General features: G+C 39.2%; 2 protein-coding genes across 3 annotated transcripts in view; one reads left to right on the top strand and one right to left on the bottom strand.

The window, feature by feature from the left end:
• The window catches only part of CPNE3 (copine 3), a 31,377-nt gene extending 20,497 nt beyond the window's left edge, over positions 1-10,880 (bottom strand). Inside the window, exons 1-6 of one of the 2 annotated variants that reach the window (XM_080581669.1) lie at positions 10,743-10,820; positions 9,867-9,913; positions 2,511-2,650; positions 1,736-1,915; positions 878-952; positions 365-436 (exon numbers count right to left, since the gene is read on the bottom strand). In XM_080581669.1, the coding sequence (XP_080437795.1) occupies positions 365-436; positions 878-952; positions 1,736-1,915; positions 2,511-2,642 (459 nt within the window). In that variant the 5' untranslated portion in view covers positions 2,643-2,650; positions 9,867-9,913; positions 10,743-10,820. Of the gene's footprint in view, positions 1-364; positions 437-877; positions 953-1,735; positions 1,916-2,510; positions 2,651-9,866; positions 9,914-10,742 lie in introns of both variants that reach the window. The other variant, XM_080581668.1, reaches the window with a different exon arrangement.
• Positions 9,246-24,444, top strand: RMDN1 (regulator of microtubule dynamics 1; the record flags this gene model as incomplete). The annotated part of the gene is made up of 11 exons (XM_080582374.1): positions 9,246-9,301; positions 10,465-11,065; positions 11,235-11,346; positions 13,301-13,388; positions 14,678-14,837; positions 15,511-15,600; positions 16,300-16,355; positions 18,424-18,511; positions 19,647-19,677; positions 22,105-22,238; positions 24,249-24,444. The coding sequence occupies 11 exons, from the start codon at positions 9,246-9,248 to the stop codon at positions 24,285-24,287; spliced, it is 1,455 nt and encodes a 484-aa protein (XP_080438500.1). The 3' UTR covers positions 24,288-24,444.
• Positions 24,445-24,637: the final 193 nt, after the last annotated feature.

Below are 24,637 nucleotides of genomic sequence, written 5' to 3'. Positions count from 1 at the left end.
CACTTTTTTTTTTTACCATTTTTTTAGAGCACTAACTGGTAAACAGTTACACAAACATTCAAGCCTATGAATATACCCAAACTCCCTTATCTTTGTAATTAAACGTAAAGACTTACAATTAAATGGAAGAGTGCTGTTCACAGAATATCCCTACTATATACTCATCTAGTTTAGAAATTTATCAAAATTTGTTTGAATGTAGTCAATGAAGTTACTCTGAAGCTATCTTCCATTTTTTTTAGTGTAAGCAAAATCTTAATGGATGTAATCACATCAGCAGAAAATAAGACAGCATTTTGCTGTTTTGTCTTCTGACAAAATTGATTCTGCTGCTTTACCACAGAAATAGCAATCACTTAAGTACCTTATTGTCCAATTTCCTTGCTTCTACTTCGAATACAACCACTCTGTTATCCTTCACTTCTTCTGCTGTAATCTAGATAAAAAAAAATTTTGTATTCAGAAATTACATTGTTTTCTCATACTGCTCAAAATACTCCTACAACAGTTCCATTTTAAAAGGTCACATTTGTTCAGAAATGAACCAGTAAAAAACAGGGCAAAGAGAGTGACAATTTGTTTAGGTATCAGGATTAACCACAATGATGACACTGACAGTTAAAGATACAGCTCAAATAGCAGCGCATCAGATGCTTTACTGTAGCCCCAATTATCTGGACAGATGCAATGAGTCTTATATTTGCAGAAGCTGGGCAACTCTCCTTTTGGATGACAAAAGAGTATTTCTAGAGAAGAAAACACTACATAACATTCTTCATGGCATTGTAGGTGAGACCCACTGTGTTAAAGCCACAGAATAAATAAATAAAACAAAACAATATTTAAATATAATTGCTGAAGTGAGTTACTGTCTTACCGTAATACTTCCTCTTCCAGCAGGTCTGCCATTTTTAAGTACTAATGGTTTTGTTATAGTCTTGCTAGAAACTATCTGCCAAGATAAAATTTGAGTGTCAAGGATTATTAGATCAATTTAATAGATTTTCAAACGAATGAAACGAGATAGTGAAGTATGTATGTTTTTCATACACACCATTCGAACACATGCAAGTCACCCTTCACAGCTTCACTAAACAGATTTATGAACACAATGTGTTTGTCATGCAAACAAGCATCACTTCTCCCCCTACAGCATTTCTAGCAGACTTTATTTTAGCCTTTTCAGGTAATGGTTTCTCAGAAGTGTCTCTATTCATTCTACATGTATTTCTTCACTTGAAGAATTAATTATTAAATTGTTAATGAATTTCATTTCACAATGCTTGTCTTCATAATGAACTTGAAAAAAAATGACACTTGAGACATTGGGCACAGGAAGAGGAATCCCAGGAAGACTCTCCTAAGAAGAAATGCCTTTGAAGGATCTTTTAAGATAAAAAAAGCTTCCTAACTGCAGTAGCATTAACAGTAAAATTAATTAGAGTTTTAAACTAAGTAAATATCAATTACTACTTCGTGCTCACTGATAGGCCACTTTCAGACAGCAATCCAGTCATCATTCTAGAGCACATTTTAAGGCAGCATCTCAAAACCTTTTGCAAATAAGAGCATTACTGAACTCGTGCTTGGGGGGAAAAAGAAGGAAACCTATTCACCATAAGAGCACCCCACCTATAATAGAACATAGTAATAAATAAGTTTAAGATAAAAGTGGTTAATGATTTGCTTCAACTTACATTTTCTTAATTCTAAGAGAAATATCCTGCATACTTACCTGCCCCAGTGTACATTCAAATTCTCCCAGGAAGTCATCATCACTCAGATCAAAGGTTTTGTTATCAATGTCATATATTCCAAATTTAAGTTTCTGAACAAGCTCAAAATAGTAATCAATTAGAAATTTCTTTGAAAACTTTGGGTTCAAGGAATTCTTAATTCTTTCTGTGCGATCGACCTGCAGGTAAAAAGATACCACTTTACTCAAAATGTCACCAACAAACTACAATAAGCACCTAAATCAGGTAACATTACTAAAGGCTTTCAGAAGTGCTTCTTAGTATAAAGCCGTATCATCCAACAAACTTTTCATCAAATACAACTAACCACAGTAAATTACAAAATCCATTGCTGTAAGCTGTAAGTCAGAGATTGATGAAGTCCTGTTTTTCTTGGTTCCCTGTAAGGAGTATCTTATCTACTCCCAGACAAGAACATAACATGATACAAAAAATGCATATTGTCAAATCAAGGATGAGCCCATAGTTTTGGAGTACTGTATTTATAAAAGCAAATTTAAGCACCTTGAAGGGTTCTGTCTGTCCTGGCTGGGGAAAACAGTGGTAAGTTAGACCAGGTGTAAGTATTTATTAGAAAACAATTACTAGCGTGCTATTTGCACTCTTATTATAGACATAATCTAATGAAAAGTATTCAAAAGGTGCTAGCATATACTTGAACTATTTTAATGAAGTTCTGTGCTCCAGTGTTTTAAAAGGTCCAACAAGCTAGATTGCGTTTTTAGCAGATTTATGAAAGCAATCACGTTGTACCTCATACCACTGCTGACCACTTGTATTCTGGAGAAGCACACACAGGGGGTCTGACTTGGAACCAACATCTTTATCCAAGAGATTAGTGCATGCAATAGTCAGCTCCACCTTTGTCACACACTGCGCCGCCATTTGTTAAGCTAGAAAACAACAATAGAAATCATTTTTAAAACGGATTAAAAAGCAAATACTGTGATTGTCATAATTCTCTGGTTGATCACTTGAAACATTTGCTTGTCAAGAACATAATTCAAGGCACTAAATACCATTTTAAAAATTTATGAGGTACCAAGATTACAGCATTACCACCATATTCTTGGCTTTGCCACACTGGGATAAAACTTCATTTCAAAGTCTGCAATAAGAAACAAGATCGAGTTTCTTAGAATGCTTGAGGAACCAAATGCAAAACAGGATATGCCACAAAGACAGCACAGTGGTTTGGACTGCTGACAATAAAATTTCACATACTCTAAATCTCATCCTGTAAAACCCACATGAATGCCAGTATCTCATAATGTAGATACTAATAATAATTCAATGAATTAGAAAAAATATTAAATACTCCCCCAATAAACCTTTGTAACAACATGCTGAAGTGATAGCATGGCAGGATTGGAAAAGGAGTTAAATGGGGAACAAGAGTAAGCAATCCTGCTTAGTAAATCTTTAAGAACAATGATAATTTTAATAATAAGGGTAAAAAATTTTGAGGTCAAGTAACAACTAAGAATAAGGAGGAAGCATTCTTTCTGGAGGTTCCTTTAAAAAAATGAAAGCTTTCTCATGTTTCCTCTGAAGTTTCTCCATCATTCTCTACTGGAACTGCAAAAACTGTATCAGCAGATATAAACAAAGAAACATCTTCATTATCAATTCTGAAGTCCACTGTGGCCTAACAATAATTTTCAAGCCAAACTAGGTCTGAGCAATAGATATTGTCTATATAATGAAACTCTTGATTTTACTCTTCAAGAATTACAGTTCATCATTTCCAGCACCTCCCTAGGAGGTAAGCCTTGATTCAGAAACTAAGAATTCCCCAGCTGTCCGCAATCAGACTGTCTCGGAAGTTCCTAAACCTCTTTAGCTTCAGGTTCTCCTTCTGTAGAGCAAGTCCACAGTCCAGACACGGCATCCCACTGGGTTAACTTACCGTGAAAATGCACAAGACACAATACAGAATAAGAAAGGAAAAGCATCTGCTTCCATCTAGCCAGTTTACTTGCATCACTTATAGTATAGTGCCCCTGAAACTGTGTTCAGCCCTTTTCCTTTCACTACATTTATATGACTTTTACTGAAAAAGAAGTTCTTTTTTTTTTTTACATGCAAAAAGGGAAATGATGATGATGGAAAAGAGGACCAATGAACTGAAAATGGGAGAAGGAAAACAACGTAGTCTGAGGGAGCTTTCCTGAGGCTTCTTGTATTCCACTAGGGCACACTCTGTATGTTGCCTCTCCATCCCTGCTTTGCTACCTTAGAGATGGACCCTTTAGGGACCACTACTAACTGAAGTCAATACAAATAGTTTGTAAAGGAACCACTCAAACATTCACTCACATACGTGACTTCTAAGAAGCACATCAGACTTATGGAAATCCTCCCGCACCTCCCAAACACCTATACGTGATTCCATCTGAGCAGCTTGAACTCCCAAGATTTTATCAAGTTTCAGTCATTGTCCTTGAGGGGAAAAAAAACAACAACAACAACAAGGCTCTGAGTTCCAAACATAGAGAACAGTTTTTAAATTGATGTTTTCTAGGCTTAGAAAGCATACTTTTAAAAAGCTGTCTGCCCCTTTTTTCCTGCTTCTTTTTATACTGGTATTTTCCATTCTCTATTGCTTTCCTGGCTGCCAGACAGAGCTCATTAACAGCTAGTGGCTTTGCCCAGTGTGGAGCAGAGCATGACTCCTTACTGGCTGCTTCCAGAAAAACAACCTTCTGCTGACAAAACGATGCTCTAATACCCACCGATGCTACAGCAGCAAGTAGAAAGGGTTTTCATGAGATGTAACAGAATTCACACTTGGACTGAGACCTACTTCCCAAAACTCTCAAGATTTTCTTGCCCTAACTTCACTGAGACTCCTTAAACTGGATCTTGGGAAAGGACCCTTACCCACGTATCTTTGGTTAAGCAATCTTTCCATAATCATTTGTAAATGGACAGCACTCAGTCAACCTAAAAATCTGGTCAGATTTTTCTTCTTAGCCTGTGCGAACATGTCCCAGTTCTCTCATGCCACAAGTACTTTCTCACATGATTTTGTGACTTCCTCTCCTCCTCCACATGTCACTGTCTCCCCACTACGCATATAGAGAGAGAACAGAACAGATTTAGCAAAAGAGGCACGGTGCAAAAAGCATCCTTTAACACACAGAGAGGGGAAGAATTAAAAAGCCTGCTTCCCTGCCCCAAAATACAAGTGTTCTTGTTCAAGACCTAGTAATTGCGTCCATAGTAAAGCTAAAAGACAGCTTCTAACAAGAACATGTTTACCTGAGCAGAGGACACTCAACTTGAAACCTAGAAATAAAAACATAACTTCCCAAATCCTGAGATTTAGTCTTTTTGTTTCCCAGTTTCACAAAATGCAAGATGAAAATAATGCAAGTCACTTTCCCCAGAGATTGAGAATATTAGAAATCATTATTTTTATAACTGAAGAAGTCTGTAACATTTCAATGTATTTCAAGAAATAATTCTGCTATTTGAAAAAGACAACATGATTATCCATAATAATGTAAGGCTCATACGTTTCATAGTAAACAGCTGTATACGACCTGATTTTTAGGTTATAAACATTAAAAGTTAATAATATACCACTAGTGAGGAAAAAGTCATATCTCATTAACCCAAAACAGTATTTACAGTAGTGAAAACACATAGAAAACAAGTAATTCCCTTGCAACATTGCAGTCAGCGCATAACTTGCAAAGGGTACACATGCTCTGCATGTCCACATGAACCAAAAGTCTTTTAAACAGTGGCAGCTGTTAGAGCTCTGCGCGCCTTGTGTGAATCCTCGTAATCCCATGCTGCATAAAAGCAAGAATATCTCTGCTCCACCCAATTCTCCTCGTGTCTGAAAGCCTGTGTTAGCTGAAAACTTCCAGAACAGGTTCGGGTGGGGGGATTCCCAAGAGGACAAACACCTTCGTGGAACGGAGTCACTGCCACTTACGTGCTGTCGTTTTGAAAACCTGTTGGGACAGAGTCTGGCAAACTGCAGTCTCTTCAGGATGGTGGAAATAAGGAATCACAGCTGCACTAATGTATTATTACCTCTCAAAATGCCATTCCACAACAAACTACCAGATCTAGTAGGCAAGCCAGATGCAAAATATTTCAATATTTCATGACTGGACTACTTGCAGATTTGGGATACTGGAATAACTTTACACAAACAGATGATACTGTTTGGGATCTGGTAAAATGAGCCTTGACTGCCAGTAAGTTACATCACATAACAAGAGACTTATTTATGCAATTAGCTGTTGTTATGAAAGTAACTCCCCATCAGCCAAACATAACCCAAACCTCAGCCTTTCTCAATCTATCAGACGTTTGTCCTCCAGGTAGGGTACAGCACGAAGCAAGCTAAAAGCTTACTGGGATGGGGCCAGATGACAGTGACGAGATTGTCCTTTTTATTGGCATGGATTTTGTGACCGCAGGAGTGTAGCAGGCTCTTAAAAACCACTGATAATGCTGGATGAGGGGAGACTGAATTACTGAACAATTCAGCAGAGCTTGCGACATCCAGACTCTGAACTGCAGCAGTGTACAGTCACAAGGGAGATGCTGATTCCTGACCCTATGAAACGCCTAGGGCATTCAAGAGCATGATTAGCTCAACTAAATATATTGCAGGTGTTTCTGCTTGGGCTGTCATTATCAAAGCAAAACAGCAAGTCAAGGACTAGCCTTGTCTTGCAGTTCCACTGATCGTGATGTTCCCTGAATTCCCCCAGTGATTCTAACGAAGACAAGTGGTGTCCGCCAAATGACCCAGTTCCTTGTGAACAGGAAATGTAAGCAGGGCATTCCACCTGGAAAGCAACAGCTCTCTTATCAGGATCATCTTCTAACAGAGCACTTCAGTACTCTCAGACTGCAGCAATCATGTCAATGCTGCAATACTGGAGGAGAGCACAGACTTGCCCAAGTGCTACTTCCAGGGCAGCGCAGCGGTGAATTCAGGTGTGTTCGTTAGAGCAGGTGCTATCCAATCTGATAAGCAGAAATACCTAACTATAGCAAGGCAAAAGGACTAATGAAGTGAACACTGCTACAGCTGGGTTTGGCTTTGCTGCCTTTAGTCACAAGTCTCAAACTTGTTCTGATGTGAACAAGCTATCGCTGGCAGAGCATTTCCTAGCTGCTGTGAACTACTAATGACAGCAGACCAAAGCTCCGTATTTTGTTGCTACAGAGCCCAGACAGACACAAAAAACAGGGGAGACATCTCAGAACTTGCTAATAAAGTCTATTCCTGTTCACTGAAACTTCTAGGTACTACAGCAATGAAGCATTTTACATAAGCTGGATGTTAGACTGAAAAATATCTTATGAAAGTAGTACTCTGATTCTCCTTGGATTATTAAGCATTTCCCATAAGCTTGGGAAGACAATAACATGGAAATTAATTATACAGACATATTGTATCAAAGTCGTGAACAAACCCTAATCTGAAATAACGAGTATGAAGCTTTACTGCCCTGAACATTCAGTATATGCAATTTTTCAGTCTCCGTTCTTTCAGACAGGATTAAGATACCATCTCCTGCAAATATATATATTTTTTTTTGTGGTGAAGATCTCTAGGCCTGCATTCCTTGGAACCTCTTCTATTGCGTCTCTCACCAAGCAATGACAGCACTTCCTGCAACAGCCCTTTACAAGGAGGGTTACAACAAAGAGATGGCACAAAGATGAATAAAACAGGAATTTAATGAAAACAACCTGTGAGACAACATCCATCTGACAAATATAACCTGCTCAATCCATAATCAGTGTGGTCCTCTGACACCTTTTCGTACTTGTTGCATATGCACACAGAACAACAACATATTCCCAGAAAATGCCACAACTGCTGCAAGAAGCTGACAATGAAACCGTGACAGATACAGATACGTTTGCCCCCAAAGCAGGCTAACAGTGTTACAATCGCTTATCATACCAGAACACATATGTATAGATGTGTATTTCAAATAAACTCAATGTAACCCTTCAATTCTTAAAAAAAAAAAAAAAAAACAAAGCACCTCACAGGAGTTGCCATTTCATATAAAGTTGCAAAGGCTAGGACCATTTCATAACCTAATTTCAGGTTATGAACTGCATTTGAAAATCAGAGGTTTCTCTAAAAATCATACCTCCAAATCTGAATTTCCACCGCTGTTTTCCTTTCTTTACAGACAACACAGCTGATAAAACTCTTCTGTTGCGTTAGCTGATGTGCTGACAAGTTGAATAATAGAAGCAGATCAAAAGTAACTCACCTCAGCTTGAATCATTCACCAAGTATTCTAAGAGTTGCACAAAACCTTGAGTGTGAGTTCTATCTTCCTCGCACTTGCCACTTCGAATGCACGGAGGAACTATATCATTCTTAATTGAACAAGTGATATTATGCTGATAAAACCACAATGACCACACAGCTCATTTAACTGGAGATTATGCAGAGAAAAAAATAAGAGCTAATATTTAAGAAATCTGAGGCATGAGGGAGACACTGTTTTCTCTATGTGCGATGAATCACCTATTTATAAAAGATTCATCACAATCAGGTAGTTCAAATGTGTATCCACTGGACTGGCAGCACACTGGTGTAACAAGTCAGGCAACTATTGGTAGGTGGTTCCTATATATAAAAATCTATCATTAAGTTATATTCATCACGCTGTCAAAGGTTCTCTAAGAAAAATCAATAGAAACACTACACCACACTGGTCCAACACATCATTTACTATCTCACTACAAGCAACAGCACTAACTTCAAACTGCCAGGCAGAGAATTATACCTTACTATAGCATGGATATATTTCAAATCCTCCTGTAGGACAACCAACAGCTCTCCGGTCTTCTGTCCTTCAATTTGTATCATACCAGCTACTTGCACTCTGTATTCATTGTCCCTGGGAGGCATCACACGTGCCTGCTCTTCATATTCCTAGGGAGTAGCCCTGAACACACAAAGACAGCAAATATACTGCTTCCTGGAACCATTAGATTACTGCACACATGCTACTCACCTACCATCAGGACTTGCTGATAACCCTCCTGGATGTGAAAAGTACCAGAAGAAAGTTGCCACAAACCACAACTGGCGACTATTTCATCTTGCTCCTAACCATGCCTTGGACACAGCAGTGAGTTAATACGTGCACCAGATCCAGCCACAAGATAAGAAGGATCTACAGGATATAATCTTCTTTCAACCGTAGAAGAAAGTATGACCTAAATCACTATTTCACTATTATCACTATCCAAAAGACTGTTCTATCAAGACTAACAGAAATTAAGACTCAGCAAGCCAGCACCAAAACCCCTACGTTCACACATCTTTCAATCACTGAGTAATGCCACTCTTAAATCCCTGAGCAAAAGCATCACATGTAAAGTAAAACTAAACACCAAGTGAAGAAAGTGAACATAGAACATGTAGATGAGAAGTTAAAAAAAAAGTTTCCTTTGGTTGTTTTAGCAAGCCACACCACAATGTCAAATGTGATGCTGGAAGTGGCTGTTAACCTTAGCCCAATTGACCAAGAGAAGTAACTCCGCTGGGTTTAGAAGGAACTAATATTCACAGATACTAACTTGATCATGTATTACTTATGTTGGAAGTCATCCTGACTGTGTCTAAAAAATTAACTTAATCAATAAGGAAAGGAAAAAAAATAATTTATCTTAACATGTAACTTTTTCCTTAAACAATGGGTATTTCTTAAAGGAAACCATGGTAATGACAGCATTTACCTTACTCTAAAGCAGAACAGAGAAAAAAACTCCACCCCAGGTAACAATATTAAGCTAACTCAGCTGTGGAGTTGAGATTTTAGCATTAGATAAGTTATGCCACATTTACACCTACAAGATGGGTCTTCATGTTGTCTGTACAAAACAGCTACCACAGCTTACCTGCAGTCTTAAGGGCATTTGCCTTCAATAGCTCAATTAAAATTAGTTTAACAGTCACACAGAATGGATTTGTACTAATTAATTCTTACATATTTAATACAAACACGCATACTAGAAAAACAGCATTGTCCCTAACATTAAGACAGGAAAATAAAGACTTCTGTCTAGTTCTTCTTGCTTCTTTACACATCTTTTTACCTTTTTATTCTTCCGATGAATAATGCTTGCATGGAGTTCTGACTATTCTGAAAAAAATAAATCATCTCTGTGATTACATAGACTTAGAAAATAAAGTCTATACGTGTGATCTAAGTTAACAACTTAAAACCTCAACTGAAAAAAAGAAAACACCTAGGAGTAAGTCTGACTCCAATCACTTGTATTAAACACGCTTCGTTGTACGACCACTGAAATGTTTTGAACTTTTGGAGACATACAACTCCAAAGAAAATGAACGCAAGATGTAGTTTTGAAGGCAGGGGGATGTATATTGGCTTGAGGACTCTTAATGCCCTTTGAATACGTGACGGCAGTGGCACAAGCGGACAGCTTTCATACTTCAGTTTTGCCCTAGTGTGGAAGTAAACTGACCAGAAGCATGCCAGCTAAGGCGAGCCTTACACGTCACGCAACAGCAAGGCGGAAAAATAAGCCAAAACCACTTGAACAACAATAACTCCGCGGGAACCGGACGCCTTGCTTGTTGTCACTTTCTTTAAGGACAGCCGATGACTCCTGCCAGTCTCCTCTCCGAGGGGTGAAGGCGAGTTTCTGAGCACCCCAAACCGGCCCGCAGCCCTCACAAGTTCAGGCGGGCGGCACTGACGGGGCTTCGCTGCCTGGGGCAGGCAGCTCAGTGCTCGCAGGAGGCTGCTCCGGGGCTGCTCTCCTGCGGCAGGAGGGCAGCAGCCACCCCAGGGGACGGCTCACAACAGCCCTCGGTTACCCCAGCCGCCGCCCGTAGCCGGGGAGCGGAGCCCTGCCCGCAGGGGCCCCACCCGGGCGGCAGCGCGGTGCCCGAACCCGGTCCCTACCGGAGCAGCCGCGACCCCCTCCCCGCCGCCAGCCCCTCACCTGCGGCAACGCGCAGCGGCTCCCTCGCCCCGCGGCGGCTCCGCCACGCCCGCACCGAGCAGCCCCGCTCCACCCCGAGGGCACCGAGGGAGAGCATGCGCGGCTCCCCCCGGCGGAATGGGCCGGCCTCGGCCTCGTCTCGCCCCGGCCGGCCCCGCCGCCAGCACCGCCCCCGCCGGCGGAGGTGTGAAATGGCGGCGGCCGGCGTCATGGCGGCGCTGCTGCCGCGGAGCCTCGGCTGCCGCTGCGCCCGCACGCTGCTAGGGCGGGCGGGGGTCGCCACGGGAGGCCCGCGGGGCTGGGGAGGGCCCGGTCGGAGCCAGGTAGCCGGGGTCCGGGCCCTGCCTGTCCTCGTCCTCCCCGGGACACCTCAGCCGGTGGGGGGGGGGTGCGGGCTGTGAACCTGAAATATAACTGTGGTACCAGAGATGAGAAAAAACAATAATTCAGAGAAACGACGTTTATTAACGCACATTTTATGATCCCGTGCAGGTGCTTAGAAAAAGCCTTAAAAGGGGGGTTGCGCTCTCAGCGGGGTCCTTCTTGGTTTATGAAGCTTCCAAGCTGGTTTCTGGCTTTGCTGAGGTTCATGCAAGCTTCAAAGGTAATGTTCTCAAATGGGTCGCTCTAATGTGAAGCATAAGGTTTTTACTGCCAGGATTATGTGGGAAAGTGGTGTAATGCTTTTGAGGTTGTCCACTCAGGCTGTGTGCAGGACATTTCTCTGGCAGGGTTTTGAATTAGTTCAGGGATTTAAAGTGTGGTAGCAGTTTAATAAGGAGTTTATTGTCACTGAAAGCAAATTAATCTGATAACATAGAGAGGATGAGATCAGTGCACAAGGTGTATGATACCTAGTTTGTCACCCAAGCTTTAAGTAACTCATTGAGAAAGATAAGGTTCAGTTGGGAACACAGACCAAGCTCTAATCAATTTCTGGAATTCTAGTTAATTGAGATTTTCTATGTGAATACCATGGAATTCTCATTTAATGTAGTCAAGTAGCGCTGAGATTGTGTTTCAAACAAAAGTGAGAAATACCCTGTGTCTTTGTTACACTAAAAAGAAGTAAAAGTCTTATAATTTACATAAAACACTTAGCTTATAGTTTGTTTGGAATGTTGAATTCTGACCATTCAGTTATTAGATATGACAGTACTGACAGTGCTGTTCAGGTTGTCTCAGGAAGCAAACATAATTCACTGAAGTTACTTTAATGCTGAATATGCACTATGAGGCTTATTTTAGACACTTAAATCCAAAGTCCATGTAGACCATTATTGTATCTTTGAAATTGTTGATAGAAGGCATTTAGAGATGACAAGGTTAAAAAGTCATCCAGAATGCCGTAATCTTCAGTGATTTATATTCTAGGAGCTTTTAAAGCTGAATATAAGACTTTTGTATTTAGTACTCTTCAGTGGTTTTTTTTCTTCTATAAATAAAACTATGTTGTGAAATAGGATTATTATATTCAGTAGATAACTTGAAAAATAAAGTTTATAAATGTAACTTTTACGAAGCGTGGATTGAGCTTATGTTTTCACATAAAAGTTTGATCACAGACCAAGGAGTAAAACCAAGGAGGTGATAGAGTAGCTGAAAATTCTAAATGAAATTAGGCGGGACGTTTTACTTAGTGTCATTTTTTCATGTTTAATGTTGGTAGAAGAATAAATTCAGAGTTTTGCTCTTATACCTTTGTATACTTCAATAGAATGATCTACCTGCTGCCATTTTTTTCCCTAATTCCGTCTGTTCTCCTGCTAGAATCCTGTATTGTGAATTGTTTGATATGTCTGTGGAATACTGTTTTGTGTACTATATACATATATATTACTACATTATATTAAGCCAGTTGCGGAAATCATATTCCTCCATTGCTGTTGTCAGGGTTTTAAAATATTCTCTAGAAGAATTTAAATGCTGTAAGTACAATGAATACTTAGCTTATAAATTGATAAAAAGCCAACGCTGATTTTTCAAATCTGAAGAGCTTCAGTCAGAAAATCCTTGACCGATGTTTCATTTTGGCTTGTTGAGTAAGGTAATGAGCCGTACTCAATCTGTGATTGTCTTTGGCAAAACTATGGAACTGTATTGAGAACCAAGAATATTTTAACAAAATTCATTTTTTTTAAGATTATTACAATTAAATTCTGTACGTATACTAGCGAAGGTTTTTCATTATCCTTTTCTGCCATTTTTACGAAGAAAACAAATTGCTTCCAGTGTCTGATGCTTTAAGAAAGACATTTTTGAATGTTAAATCCATTAAGCATCCACAGGTCGCTTTGTTGCTCAAGCCCACTCCCCAATTCCATGACAGAGAGGCACGTATTCAGCACTGTATCTCTTCCTACTTGTTCATTGCAAATAGCTTATCTGAGTCTGCCGTGTATGAAAGTTGTTGTTCAGAACGATGGCCTAAAAATCAAGTAACTTGTTCTTTGTGTTTCAGTTAGACTGACTTGCTCTGAAACATTTTGTTTATACCTTAATATCCTAATTACATGCAATTTATTTGTCTGTTTCCACAATTCTCATTCTTTCTTAAGTGGCAGAAGTTATAGAGCAAGCAGACTACCTGTACGGGAGTGGAGAAACTGAAAAGCTGTATCGGTTGCTGGTTCAGCATAAAGATAGGTACTTGACTGAATTGAATATCTGCACATTACTTTTTTTTTTTTTTTTTAAATGTGTTCTTTTATACCAGTTTTCAACTAATATTCTTGTTGTGCTATGCTGGGGAACCTGGCTTTCATCTTTATTTAAGTAGGAAAGGATTCTTGATCTTTTTCTTCCCCATGCAAAAATGAATGACAAAAGTACTGATTTTTAGCTGAGTGCAGCTGTAGAATCTGAGGGTTAACATTTAAGTCTTTCATTCCTGCAGGGAGGTTTTAGGTATGTTTGGTTTATTACTTTAAAAATTCTTTAAAAAAAAACATTGTGGAAAAAGTCACAGCATGTCTACACATTACTGTAATGACCACAGTATCTAGAATTTAGGCATTGACAATTTTTGAGCCTTTTTTTCATTGCTTACCAGCTGTTCCTTCTTTCTGTTTTCATTTGTCTCCTGTTAGGATTTGAGCGTGAACAGAAAAAGCTCCTTACTAATGCAGTTCTGTCCTAGCTACGCAAAACATTTCAGATAAGTGAACAAACAGGCTGCTTAAGGAAAAAGCAGAAAATGCATAGATAAATTAAGAGTCCTTTCCTTTGGAAACGAGGCATCTCCTAGAACGCTTCTGGAGGAAGTTAACTATTCAGTCGTTTTCGGATGGTTTGCTTTGTTTTTTTGTTTTTGCTTTTTGGTTCTTGAGAGAGGCACAAGTACAAAGGCTGGGAAGTTAAAGGAAGGTCCTGGCCTTCAAGGGGCACGGTGCTGTAAGCAAGCTGTAACCTTGCTCCTAAGTGTATAACAATGCTTCTTACTTTGTGAGAAGTAATGATCCCCTGTAGCTGTACTTAACATTTTTGTGATGTGGCTGAAAAATTAGTCTGCTAGTTCTGTGTTACTCCATTAATGACAGCAGGACTGTGCTATGCACCGAGCATGACTCAGTTTGACTCCAGAAAAGAAAACTGGCTTTGATGGGTATTCTGAGTCTAGCAGTGACTCAGGTATGTTTTCTAATATTTTTGCTTTCTGGTAGTTTTGACTTTGGTACTCCCATTTGTAGAGGGGAGTGGAATGTTTTATGACCAGACGGCAAAAACCTCTGAAATGCATTTCAGACAGGTATCCTCAGACAGCGTATAATGGCAGGCTTTCATGTGTTGTTTGTTACCTTGAAGTTGTATACAGCATAGTATGGCAGATGATATTATAACCCACTTGAGATACATATTGAGAGACTTATTGGAGACCTTTGCTAGCTTTGTTGCCATTGTTACTTTAAAATATTTGTGTTTCTGTTCATAACTAGTGAGGATGCAGAGTTACTGTGGCGGCTGGCACGAGCATCACGAGACTTAGCTCAGCTAAGCAGTACTTCTGCAGAGGAGAAAAGACAACTGGTGTATGATGCCCTTGAGTATGCAAAAAAGGCACTTGAAAAAAATGAATCAAATTTTGCAGCACACAAGGTGAGCCAAGCAAAATAACTCAACTGAAATCTTGTTCGTTGATATCTGCCAGTGAAAACTGGAACAAATGTCATTGTGCTGTTTCAGCAAACTTCAGCATAATTTAACTTTTCCGTTAAGAATGCATGATTCCCACTCTAATTTTCACTCTCTTGCTTCTAATTCTCACTGATTTGTTTCTAAGATCAGAGTCAGACTTTTGCAGCTAAATTTCCTGTACACAGGAAACAGAAATTGGTTTAATGTGTGCAGGACCATGGAAACAGGTGACAGATCACATTGATTACAACTGATCTTTTCTGAAAAACATTTTACATGCCACACATCCAGCATGCTGTCTCTGTGTGCAGTTGTAGCTCTATAGAGTTTCATTGGAAAGACTTCAGGCTTTGGCTTCATTTCAGTAATTTTTGTGTGCTGCTTCTCTCAGGCAGAGAGGTAACAAAATATAGTTAATTGTGTTGGCATCTCGGATGAGAGGTGGACGTCGATTCCCTTATCTGTGCAGACTAGCAGGTTGCTCTGACGCTGCTAGAACTGTTCATAACAAATATTTCTTGCTTGGTGGTGGTGGTGGCGGCTGTTCTGTGTTGTGGTTTTTTTGTTGTTGTATTTTTTTTACTAGTACTATAGTGCTTTATTAAAGGTTTTATTTTTGTACTTCGAATTACAGTGGTATGCCATTTGTATCAGTGATGTTGGAGATTATGAAGGAATCAAGGTTAAAATTGCAAATGCCTTTGTTATCAAAGAGCATTTTCAGGTAATGTAAATGGTTGTTTGGTTGGTTGATTTTTTCTTTGCATATGATAGCTGTAATGTGTCCAATGCATAGATTTTTTTGACAATTATGAACTGGCTGTTGGTGAAAACTTGCAAACGTACTTCTGTTCAAATCTCCTGGTCACAATTTGATTTTGGGGGTTATTGTGACAGTGTGGGATTCCAAAGCAACATGGGATACAAATTAGCTCCTGCTGTAAACTAAGTCTCTATAGAAGAGTCTTGAAATAGCTGAAGTGCTTTTGCCATCTCTTAGGACTAGATAAAATATAGCTGTGCTATTGAGAAATGGGTGTGTGGCCATCCTTATAAGTGTGGATTGTGTACCAGTAAAGGACAAGTACTGGAGAAGATAAAGGACTGCTGACTAACTTTGTATCACCAGAAATTAATATCAGAGTCTGAACACGTCAAGTCTCATGTGAAACTCTTACTGACCTGTTAACCGTGAGTGCTTAGAAATCTGTCAGTGTCTTCAGTTTTTTGGAGGTGAGCCGATTCAGTTGTGCACTGAATAAATACTGTGTCCTTGAAATTCTACACACAGTTAGTGTGGTTTAATTAGTAGTAGAACAACAAGTCAATGTTTCTTTATTGTTTAATGTATTTTAAGCCGGATGTGACAGAATAAACTTTTACATCTTTATGTTTGTTTGTTTGTTTTTTCCACTTGCACTAGAGAGCCATTGAACTGAATCCAAAAGATGCAACATCAATTCATCTTATGGGCATTTGGTAAGATGCATTTTAAACAAAACTTAACACGTGGCAAAGAGAAGTGCTAGAATATATGCCAGAATATGGCAAAGAAAAATGCCAGAATAGAAGTAGACTATGTGAATTGCAGAAATGCTTAAAATAATTCAGTGGCTTGCAATTAGTTGATTCAAGCATGGAAACCTATTGAATGGCACAGGAGGTCATGCCTTGAAAACGTCTGGCTGTTAATTCTTACACAGTTCAAAAAGATGAAAAAATATTCGTTCGTTGAATTTCTTTGTTTCACTGTATTGAACTATTAAAAACTTATTTTCCAGACCTTTATCTCCATAACATGCAAGTCATTTTGTTCAGACTAGTGTGAATGGAGACAAAATTCAACACTGAACCTACACTGAATTTCACTGATGGCTGCAACTTAATACAGTCTGTGTATCATGAAAAGCAATCAAATGTGATACCTGTTCATAAAATATTGCCTCTATTATCTGTCATGATACTGTATTTTAAAAGTTACATTGAAGTAAATGCAGCTTGTGACTACATGTGCATTACCAAAATCTTTGACATTGAATTTACTGCTCAGTTAAATTTGTACTAAGAATTACCGTTACAATGCAGGCAAAGGACTGGAAATGCAGCTTTTCATACTAACAGCATTTTCTGTGGAAGCAATTTGGTTGAACACAGTATCTTTTACTCGTTATTGAGAGATTCCAGATAGCATTTCTGGTTATATAATGTAGTGCCTTTGGCCTCTGCCAGATGTTTTACAGGAAATCTCTACTATGAGACTGAGAGGTTGCAAATAAATAAAGCCAAAGGATTTGAAAAGAAATCCTAAAAATCACAGCTACTTTTTCTTTGGCTTTTCTGGACTGCTGAATATCAGAAGTCTTATTTCAAATTTTCAGTATCTCAGTGTTACTTATTCCTACATGACCTAACCCCTGCAGTAGTCCAGATGTTTAGGCAGATGTGTATACTCCCAACTGAATGAGCCTCAATGTCACTTTTGAGATAGGAAGCCTGTTCTGGAAAGGTATTTTAAACATTGTTCCTAAAGAAAAATAGAAAGATAAGAAATTTGAGGATTGTTATTTTGGGTACTAAAATATCCCCATGTTGTATGATTACATATATTCATTACTGAGCCCCAGAGCATCTTCATCTGAAACTGGAATTTCATATCGGTCAATTCTTGAGTATTATTCTCATTTCTTTTCCTAGTATTTACTGGACTGAACCTCTCTTATTGGCATTTCTGATAAGGCACGTCTGATGGCAAACTTTCAACTTAGTTTGTTTTCCATGCTCTGCTCCTCTCCTTGCCCCCAAACACTTTCATATTTGCACTCATTAATCTTTCACCTCCTCCTGTGTGTTCTGCTTTACACAGTGAATAAAACATTTTTATCATCATTGTTATCATCATTGTGTGAGAGTAATAAAAGTGAATAGTGCTGTTTAATGTTAGACCTGGAGTGTTCTATGTATTTGAAATACTTAAATATTTAATCCTTTCACTGTCTCTAAGAAAGGTGACTAATTACCTTTGTTATTCAGTAGATAGGAAAACAGTAGAATGGCATAGCTTAGAACACAGTAGTTTGATTCTTAGGTTTACTTTCATTCGTATAGATCAGAGTCTTTCAGGAATGTGCTGCACATCTGCTTTTGTGTATTAATAATTGAGGAAAAACGAGGTAATGTTGAGGTAAGGCAGTGACATTACTCAGTTGTGCTGTATTGTTGCATATATTTTAGAACAATATAAAATGCTGATTAATTGTTAAAATACTGCAAGCTGAAAGGCTGTCTCATGTTTAATAACTGTCTCCAGCCTAATGTAATAAAAGTTCCCAGTAGAAGACGCACCAAAACCTCTTTAGCCAAACTTTGCAGCAATTTCAAACACCTTGCAATTATGTTGTGGAGTTGTAAGAACCTGTTTATAGAACTTGCAGTGTGACTGTGGGTGTTATGACTCTTGGCAACAACCAGTCATGATATCCCAGGCCTGAGAATGTTCGTTCAAAGGAGAAATGTGAAGGGTGTTAATAAATGTTTCCTTTTGCTCCAGGTGTTATTCCTTTGCTGAAATGCCATGGTACCAACGAAAAATAGCTGCAATGCTATTTGCAACACCTCCAACTTCCACTTATCAAGAGGTACAATAAGAAAATGTTTCATAGATTATTTCCCCTGCAGAGCTGTTGATATACTTCTACTAATTTAAATGCAAAATGTAGCAGCTTGATTTGTTACTTACCACTAACAAATACCTTTTTTCTCATCCTCTGGCAGCCATTGTAATCTTTGTTTTCTATTAGAACAACAACAGTCCTGGCTCACAATCTGTTGTTCTTTTAAGTTGTGAGGGGTGAGTGAGTCACTAGAAAGTAATTGTAGAAGGTTGCTTGCTGTTAACACAAAAAGCAGTTGAAGATCTGTTTGAAAAAGAGAGAAAACTTTTTTAATGGAATGTCAAGCTTTTAAGTTTTGCTGAAAATCACTTTTGGAAGAATACAGAATGTCAGCTAGGATTTCAAATACTGCAGAATCTTACCAATCCCAATATCAACTTGTGTAGACCGCTTAAAGCAGCTAAAGAAGCAGACTTGTCCCAGAGTCAGTAGTTGAGCCATACTGATAAGACTTACGCAGTTTCAATACAAAAACTGCTTTGTAGATACATGCACACTTTAAATTCTCTGGTAGTATTTTCCCTCCAGCTGGTAACATTAAGAAGAGATAAGTGAAATTTCCGAGATGCAGTATGTGAAACTAGTTGAAAAATGTGTGTGTATTTCATAAAGGTTTATCTTCAAGTAGGAAGATACTGCCTGGTGTTCTGTAGGACTCAGGTCTCTCTGAAGTATTTGTCAGCATTAATTACATGAACGATAAACCTTGTTTTGTCTATTAAATTTATACATGAGAACTGGCTTGGAGGGACTGCGGAAGGTAGAAATGAAATTCAAAATGGTCTTGTTGAGTTGGAGATTGGAAATATACCATCAAACTTGCTAGGGACAAACAGGAGGTACTATACCTACAGTGGAACAATAAACAGTGATAGAGGCAGGAAAATAGCTGGATAAGTAGTTCTGTGGAAAAGAGGTCAAATCTGGTTGTACATTGAATGAGAGCAATCTGTAACATGCTAAATTAACAGAAATAAAATGATGGCTAGGAGGACGTAGGTGTCCTTCAGCTATGTTGAACATGCATAGTACTTTAGTTTGACTGCTGTGTTCAGTTTACCATGGTCCATTTTAAAGAAGACAACCTTCTCTTTTGCAGGCTCTGCGTTACTTCCACATGGCAGAGGAAGGTAATTCTTGTAGCTCTTTGTAGGTAGAATGCTATCATCTACTGCAGGTTGTCGTGCATAAACCTTTAGCTTCTTTTAGTAGCCTATGGTAAATGGTATCAGCTCTAGTGGTAGTGTATTGGACTGCTAGGCAGGAAGGCGTCTCAGAGAAGCTCAGAGTGTGTCACACGCTTATTATCGGCACAGAGAGAACCGTTGTCGCGCTCCCTGGTGGTCTAGTGGTTAGGATTCGGCGCTCTCACCGCCGCGGCCCGGGTTCGATTCCCGGTCAGGGAAGAGCAATTTTGAGTCAGCGACGTGCCCTGTGCGGGGCCGAGTGCCGCCAGGCTGCCGGCCGGGTGATCCCTTCTCTACTCGGCGTTGCTGAAGGGCCACACCTGCAGTACTGGGTCCCAGTCGGGGCACCCCGGTGCGAGAGAGACGCGGCCGTACTGCAGGGAGTCCAGAGGAGGGGCAGGCCACCAAGATCAAGGGGCTGGAGGACCCTAGGGCTGAACGACCTGGGGATGCTCCTGTTCAGAGGGGATCTCATCAATGGCTGTAAGTACAGATGGCAGGGTGAAAGGAAGACAGAGCCAGGCTTTTTGCAGTGGTGCCCGGTGCCAGGACAAGAGGAAGTGGGCACAAACTGCAACCAAAGGTTTCAGTCTAAACATCAGGCAACACTTTATTTACTGTGCGGGTGGGTGACTGAGCATGGCACAGGTTGCCTAGTGAGGTAGTGCAGTCGCCCTCCTGGGAGACCTTCAGAAGCCACCTGGACAAGGTCCAGGGCTCTGGGTGTCCATATTTGAGCAGGAGTTGGACCAGATGACCTCCAGAGGTCCCTTCCAAACTCAACCATTCAGTGAGTATATCTTTTTTTCTTTTTTTCTAATTTTTTTTTTTTTTACCCTATTAGTAACAACATACATTTCCCCAAGGCATTCAACTGGAATGTACTATTGCAGGGCAAAGAAGCAAGCAAAAGTGAGATTTCTATCTCAGTCTTTCTAGTTCCTTCTTAAAGTTTAAAAGTCCCCTGTATTTTCAATACAATGACAGAGAAGGCACGTTTTTTGATTTCAGAAGCTATTTGGATCAGAGTACCTATCCAAATAGCCATAAAACTGTCCTCTTATAAAAGAAAATATGTAGCTATTATTTTCCCAAGAGGGAAGCCCCAAGCAAAGCTGATAAGCTGAAAGATATGAGAAGACAATGTTCTGTGAAAGGTTTCTATACAGTTGTATCAGTGAGGTTTGATGGAAAGGTATATTGTCCATCTTTTCCTTTGTATCAAGTAGTGCATCTGTGAACTGGGATGGTGGAATTAATCTCAAAATGTGGCTCCAAAACACCTTCATACATTTACCCGTATTTGACTTTTTTTTTACTTTTTTTTTTTTTTAGTGATGTTAGTGGTCCACCTCTGTATTCTTTTGTGCAGCTATGAAATTTGCTTGCTGGAATTTGAACTGTAAGGACAGAATAGTAGACAGCGACTAAAAAATCTAGCAAGTTTTGCAGTATTTCTGGAAGTATCATTATAGCTCATGTTTGCATATTCACAATCTATGTACATGTCTAGTAATTCCATTTTTATTTTTTAATAGAGTAGTATGCTAATCACAGTCAGAGCTAGAGCTTATTATTGAAGTTAATGTATTCCTACAGAGTGGGTCCACCTGCTAGAAGAAGAGATAGGAGCAGGCAGCATTGCTGCTGTCAGTCTCTGTCATTTTTACCAAACTACACTTTTTCCTCAGGCAGGAATTTACCTGCCTTTGTGTACTCTATTATTGCACAAAATGTGCAAAAAATGATTGTCAGCATTTTGAATCCTGACCTTAGATCCAAATGCAGAGAAAGCTTGTGCTGTAATGAGTATTAACAGTACGCAAGACTGGTCTTTAATAAAGGTTGATGGGCAAAGTATGTTTTATAAAAGCATCTTCTTAAATCTTTCCTTAAAAAAGGAAAAGTTAAACTTGGGTACAAACAATTTTAAGTTTTCTTCCTGTGTAGCAAAAGCTAAGCTAAAATGATCTGTATGTACATGGTCTGAATCTAGGAAATGTGCCTTTTTATTTCTTTGCCTATACTTTTTAAGCTGGTTGCATTGCTTGTTGCACCTACTGGGTCCAGAAGAGAATACAAATCGCAAAGTGAAGCTGTTTCTTATGCATAAACTTACTGCTTTGCTCATTGTGAGGAATCTAGTTTCATTTAGCATATAAATTAATATGCTGCTAGCTAACATAACTATAGGAAACCACATTCTATAAAGCAAAGTAGTTTTACATTGGGTTCCATCTGTTCTAAGGCCAAAAACTATTAATCTTTTCTGAAATAAGCATTTAAAGGAGTGGTATTATATCATGGCTTTGATAGTATGCTGGTTGTTCAGATGTGCTTATTCAAAGCTTTTCTTCTGTCTCTATACAGCTGACCCAAATTTCTACAGCAAAAATTTGCTCTTTTTGGGGAAGGCATATTTGAAGTTAAACAATAAAAAGATGGCTCTTCTGTGGTTAAGCAAAGCAAAGGATTATCCTGCACATACCGAAGAGGACAAACAGGTAAGAAGCTAAGGATTGAATAATGCAACCACACACAGTAACCAACATGTCACATCACGGTGATGGAATGCCTCAGATGCTGAACTACAATTTGCTCTATATTCCAGGATTACACCCAGGCACCAAAAAATTTTAGTATCTTGGTGACTGCCTCTGAATACAGTGGTTGGAAATATTCTGTTAATAAAAAACTGTTCTTTCTTCTTCGCGATGTTTTTGTGGTGCTATCAGCAACCCATTCTCAACTGTGTTGCTCAAGTTAAGGCAGGCACCTGAGCTAACCTCTCTCTGTGTGAGCACAGAGTCACTTTTCATAGGCCTAAAACTGGACAGGTGGAAATCATATTTTGGAACAGCTAAAAAACACCCCCTTCATGGAATCATGAGCCGGAGGAAGAGAAATGCATGGGTGCATCAAAAACTTGCTAGATCTGTAAAGCTTAACAGTGCAGGGAAAGATTCAGAGTGCATGAATTGTGACAAATGGAAGCAATGTCTCTGACAGCAACTCTCCTGTGCTAGCAGACAATAAATAGGCACTTAATTACCCTTTTGAACTGCTCAGGATCCTAGTGTGGACAGGTAGGTATCTGCTGCCTACTTAAATGTATACATAGTGTGCTTCCGGGAGGGTAGTTCATTAGCCTTGTGCAGACCTAATGCTGTATTCAGTGTAAACCACAGAAATTGCAGACTTCTTCAGTGAGCAAGTAATTCTGTTAGCATCAGGACTAATTTCTAGTTTATTTTTCTTACGGTTGATTGACCTAAAAGTCATTTAGCATAAAGCAGCAGTGTGAGATCATGCTTCAACTGTTACAGAGAACGTGTAAATGTGCTGTCATGTTCTGAACGTCCTAGCTGTAAGAAGTACTTTAGAAGGATTTTGCATTTCACACCTCAGAAGAAACACTAGTCGAGTTTTTCCTCCTCTGTGGATTCTCCAGTAAGGTTCAAGCTTTTTCTCCTAGAAGGAGTGAGCTTCTTCAGCAATATCTTTCAGTAGAAACAAATAAAAGTTCTTCCATTTTTTTGCAGTTTTTATAGGAGCTCAATAGCCTAAAGGTGTAGTAGTCTCCAGTCTATATAAAACTGTTCCATACTTAGTAATTGCCGAACAAATTGGTGTCTGGATGCAGATGTGAAACCAATGATGACAAAAGCCTTCCTGCCTTCAGAAGCCAGACAAAAAGAGCCAGTAGTGGCTTTTGTGTGGTAGCCAGGTTGTTAAACTACTCTGCTGCTGCCTCCTGGTGCAAAGATGTTTCCTTATCTATCTCCTAAAGCGCTGCACAGCTGCTAAACTGAGGTTGTATTCTCTCCGTTCTGTGGGTCGCTGTGTAAAATGCCAAAATCACAGGTGTCACAAACATGGGAACTAGACAGTGCAGTCCAGCAAGAAGGAAAGTGGCCTGGGCGAAGAAATTGGAATTCTTGTTTCTGTGTTTGACAGAGATTGGCAGAAGTAGGTATTCTGGACTCTTCTCATCTCTGACTATCCATAGTATCTGGCTTGCATCGCCTGAACTGCTTGCTCTGTGAAGGCCAGAAGTTTTGTATTCTTTATTTAATACTGATGTCTGCGATCATCTTCAAAATTTATTAGTTTACCCAGAATCCCTAGGTTAAGATACTATTCACACTTAGCTGCCATTCAGAGTTTTGAAAACTCCAGCTTGGTTGGTTGGTTATGGCCAGGAATAGGATAACTCAGTAAGGCTCAGTAAGCTAAGGCTGTAGCAAATCAAGAGCTCATCTGCTGTATTCAGCCCAAATAAACTTACTATTATAATTAACATGTAAGTTAATTATACTGAAGGGACTGGGTGAAGAGGTTTTATTAACATTCATGTTAAAATTGTTGAGCATCTTTAATAGGGGAAGGAAACTGGCTAGTCTTAGGAGAGTAACAAAACTACAGAACTGTGCTGAGACGTTAAGGTGCTTGCATGACAAGTTCTGCTAGAAAAGCCTGTAACTACACTGTGTTGTTCTATTTATGTATTTCAGGTACAGAAAGAAGCTTTGGAGTTGCTTAATTCTATATAACAAGAAACAAGATACTGGGAATTCAGTACCTCAGGTGTGAACAGCATAGGAAAAGGACCTTAAATACTACTATTGCTTTTTTGAAGCTGTTAATAAAATATATAGCCTAAATTTGCTATTTCTTTCTATTGTTTCAATTAAATTGTCAACTGGGAAATCTGTTTTATTATGTGATTCTGTTTACTTATGTGAGAATAAATGTGGCAATAAAGGTCTTCAAGGACAAGCAGGGTATATAGTGGGGGGAAGCAAGTTTTTACACTTCAGCTGCAAGTTAGGGACTAGCATAACTTGTAAGGAAAGGAGATACAGGACCATGACATAGTTTTAAGGCTGCTATTTTTTTCTAG

Source organism: Anser brachyrhynchus (assembly GCF_964034855.1).
Source record: "Anser brachyrhynchus genome assembly, chromosome: 2".
Taxonomy (NCBI): Eukaryota; Metazoa; Chordata; class Aves; order Anseriformes; family Anatidae; genus Anser; species Anser brachyrhynchus.
The sequence above is the reverse complement of the archived record's forward strand: the minus strand, read 5'-3'. Positions and strand labels throughout refer to the sequence as shown.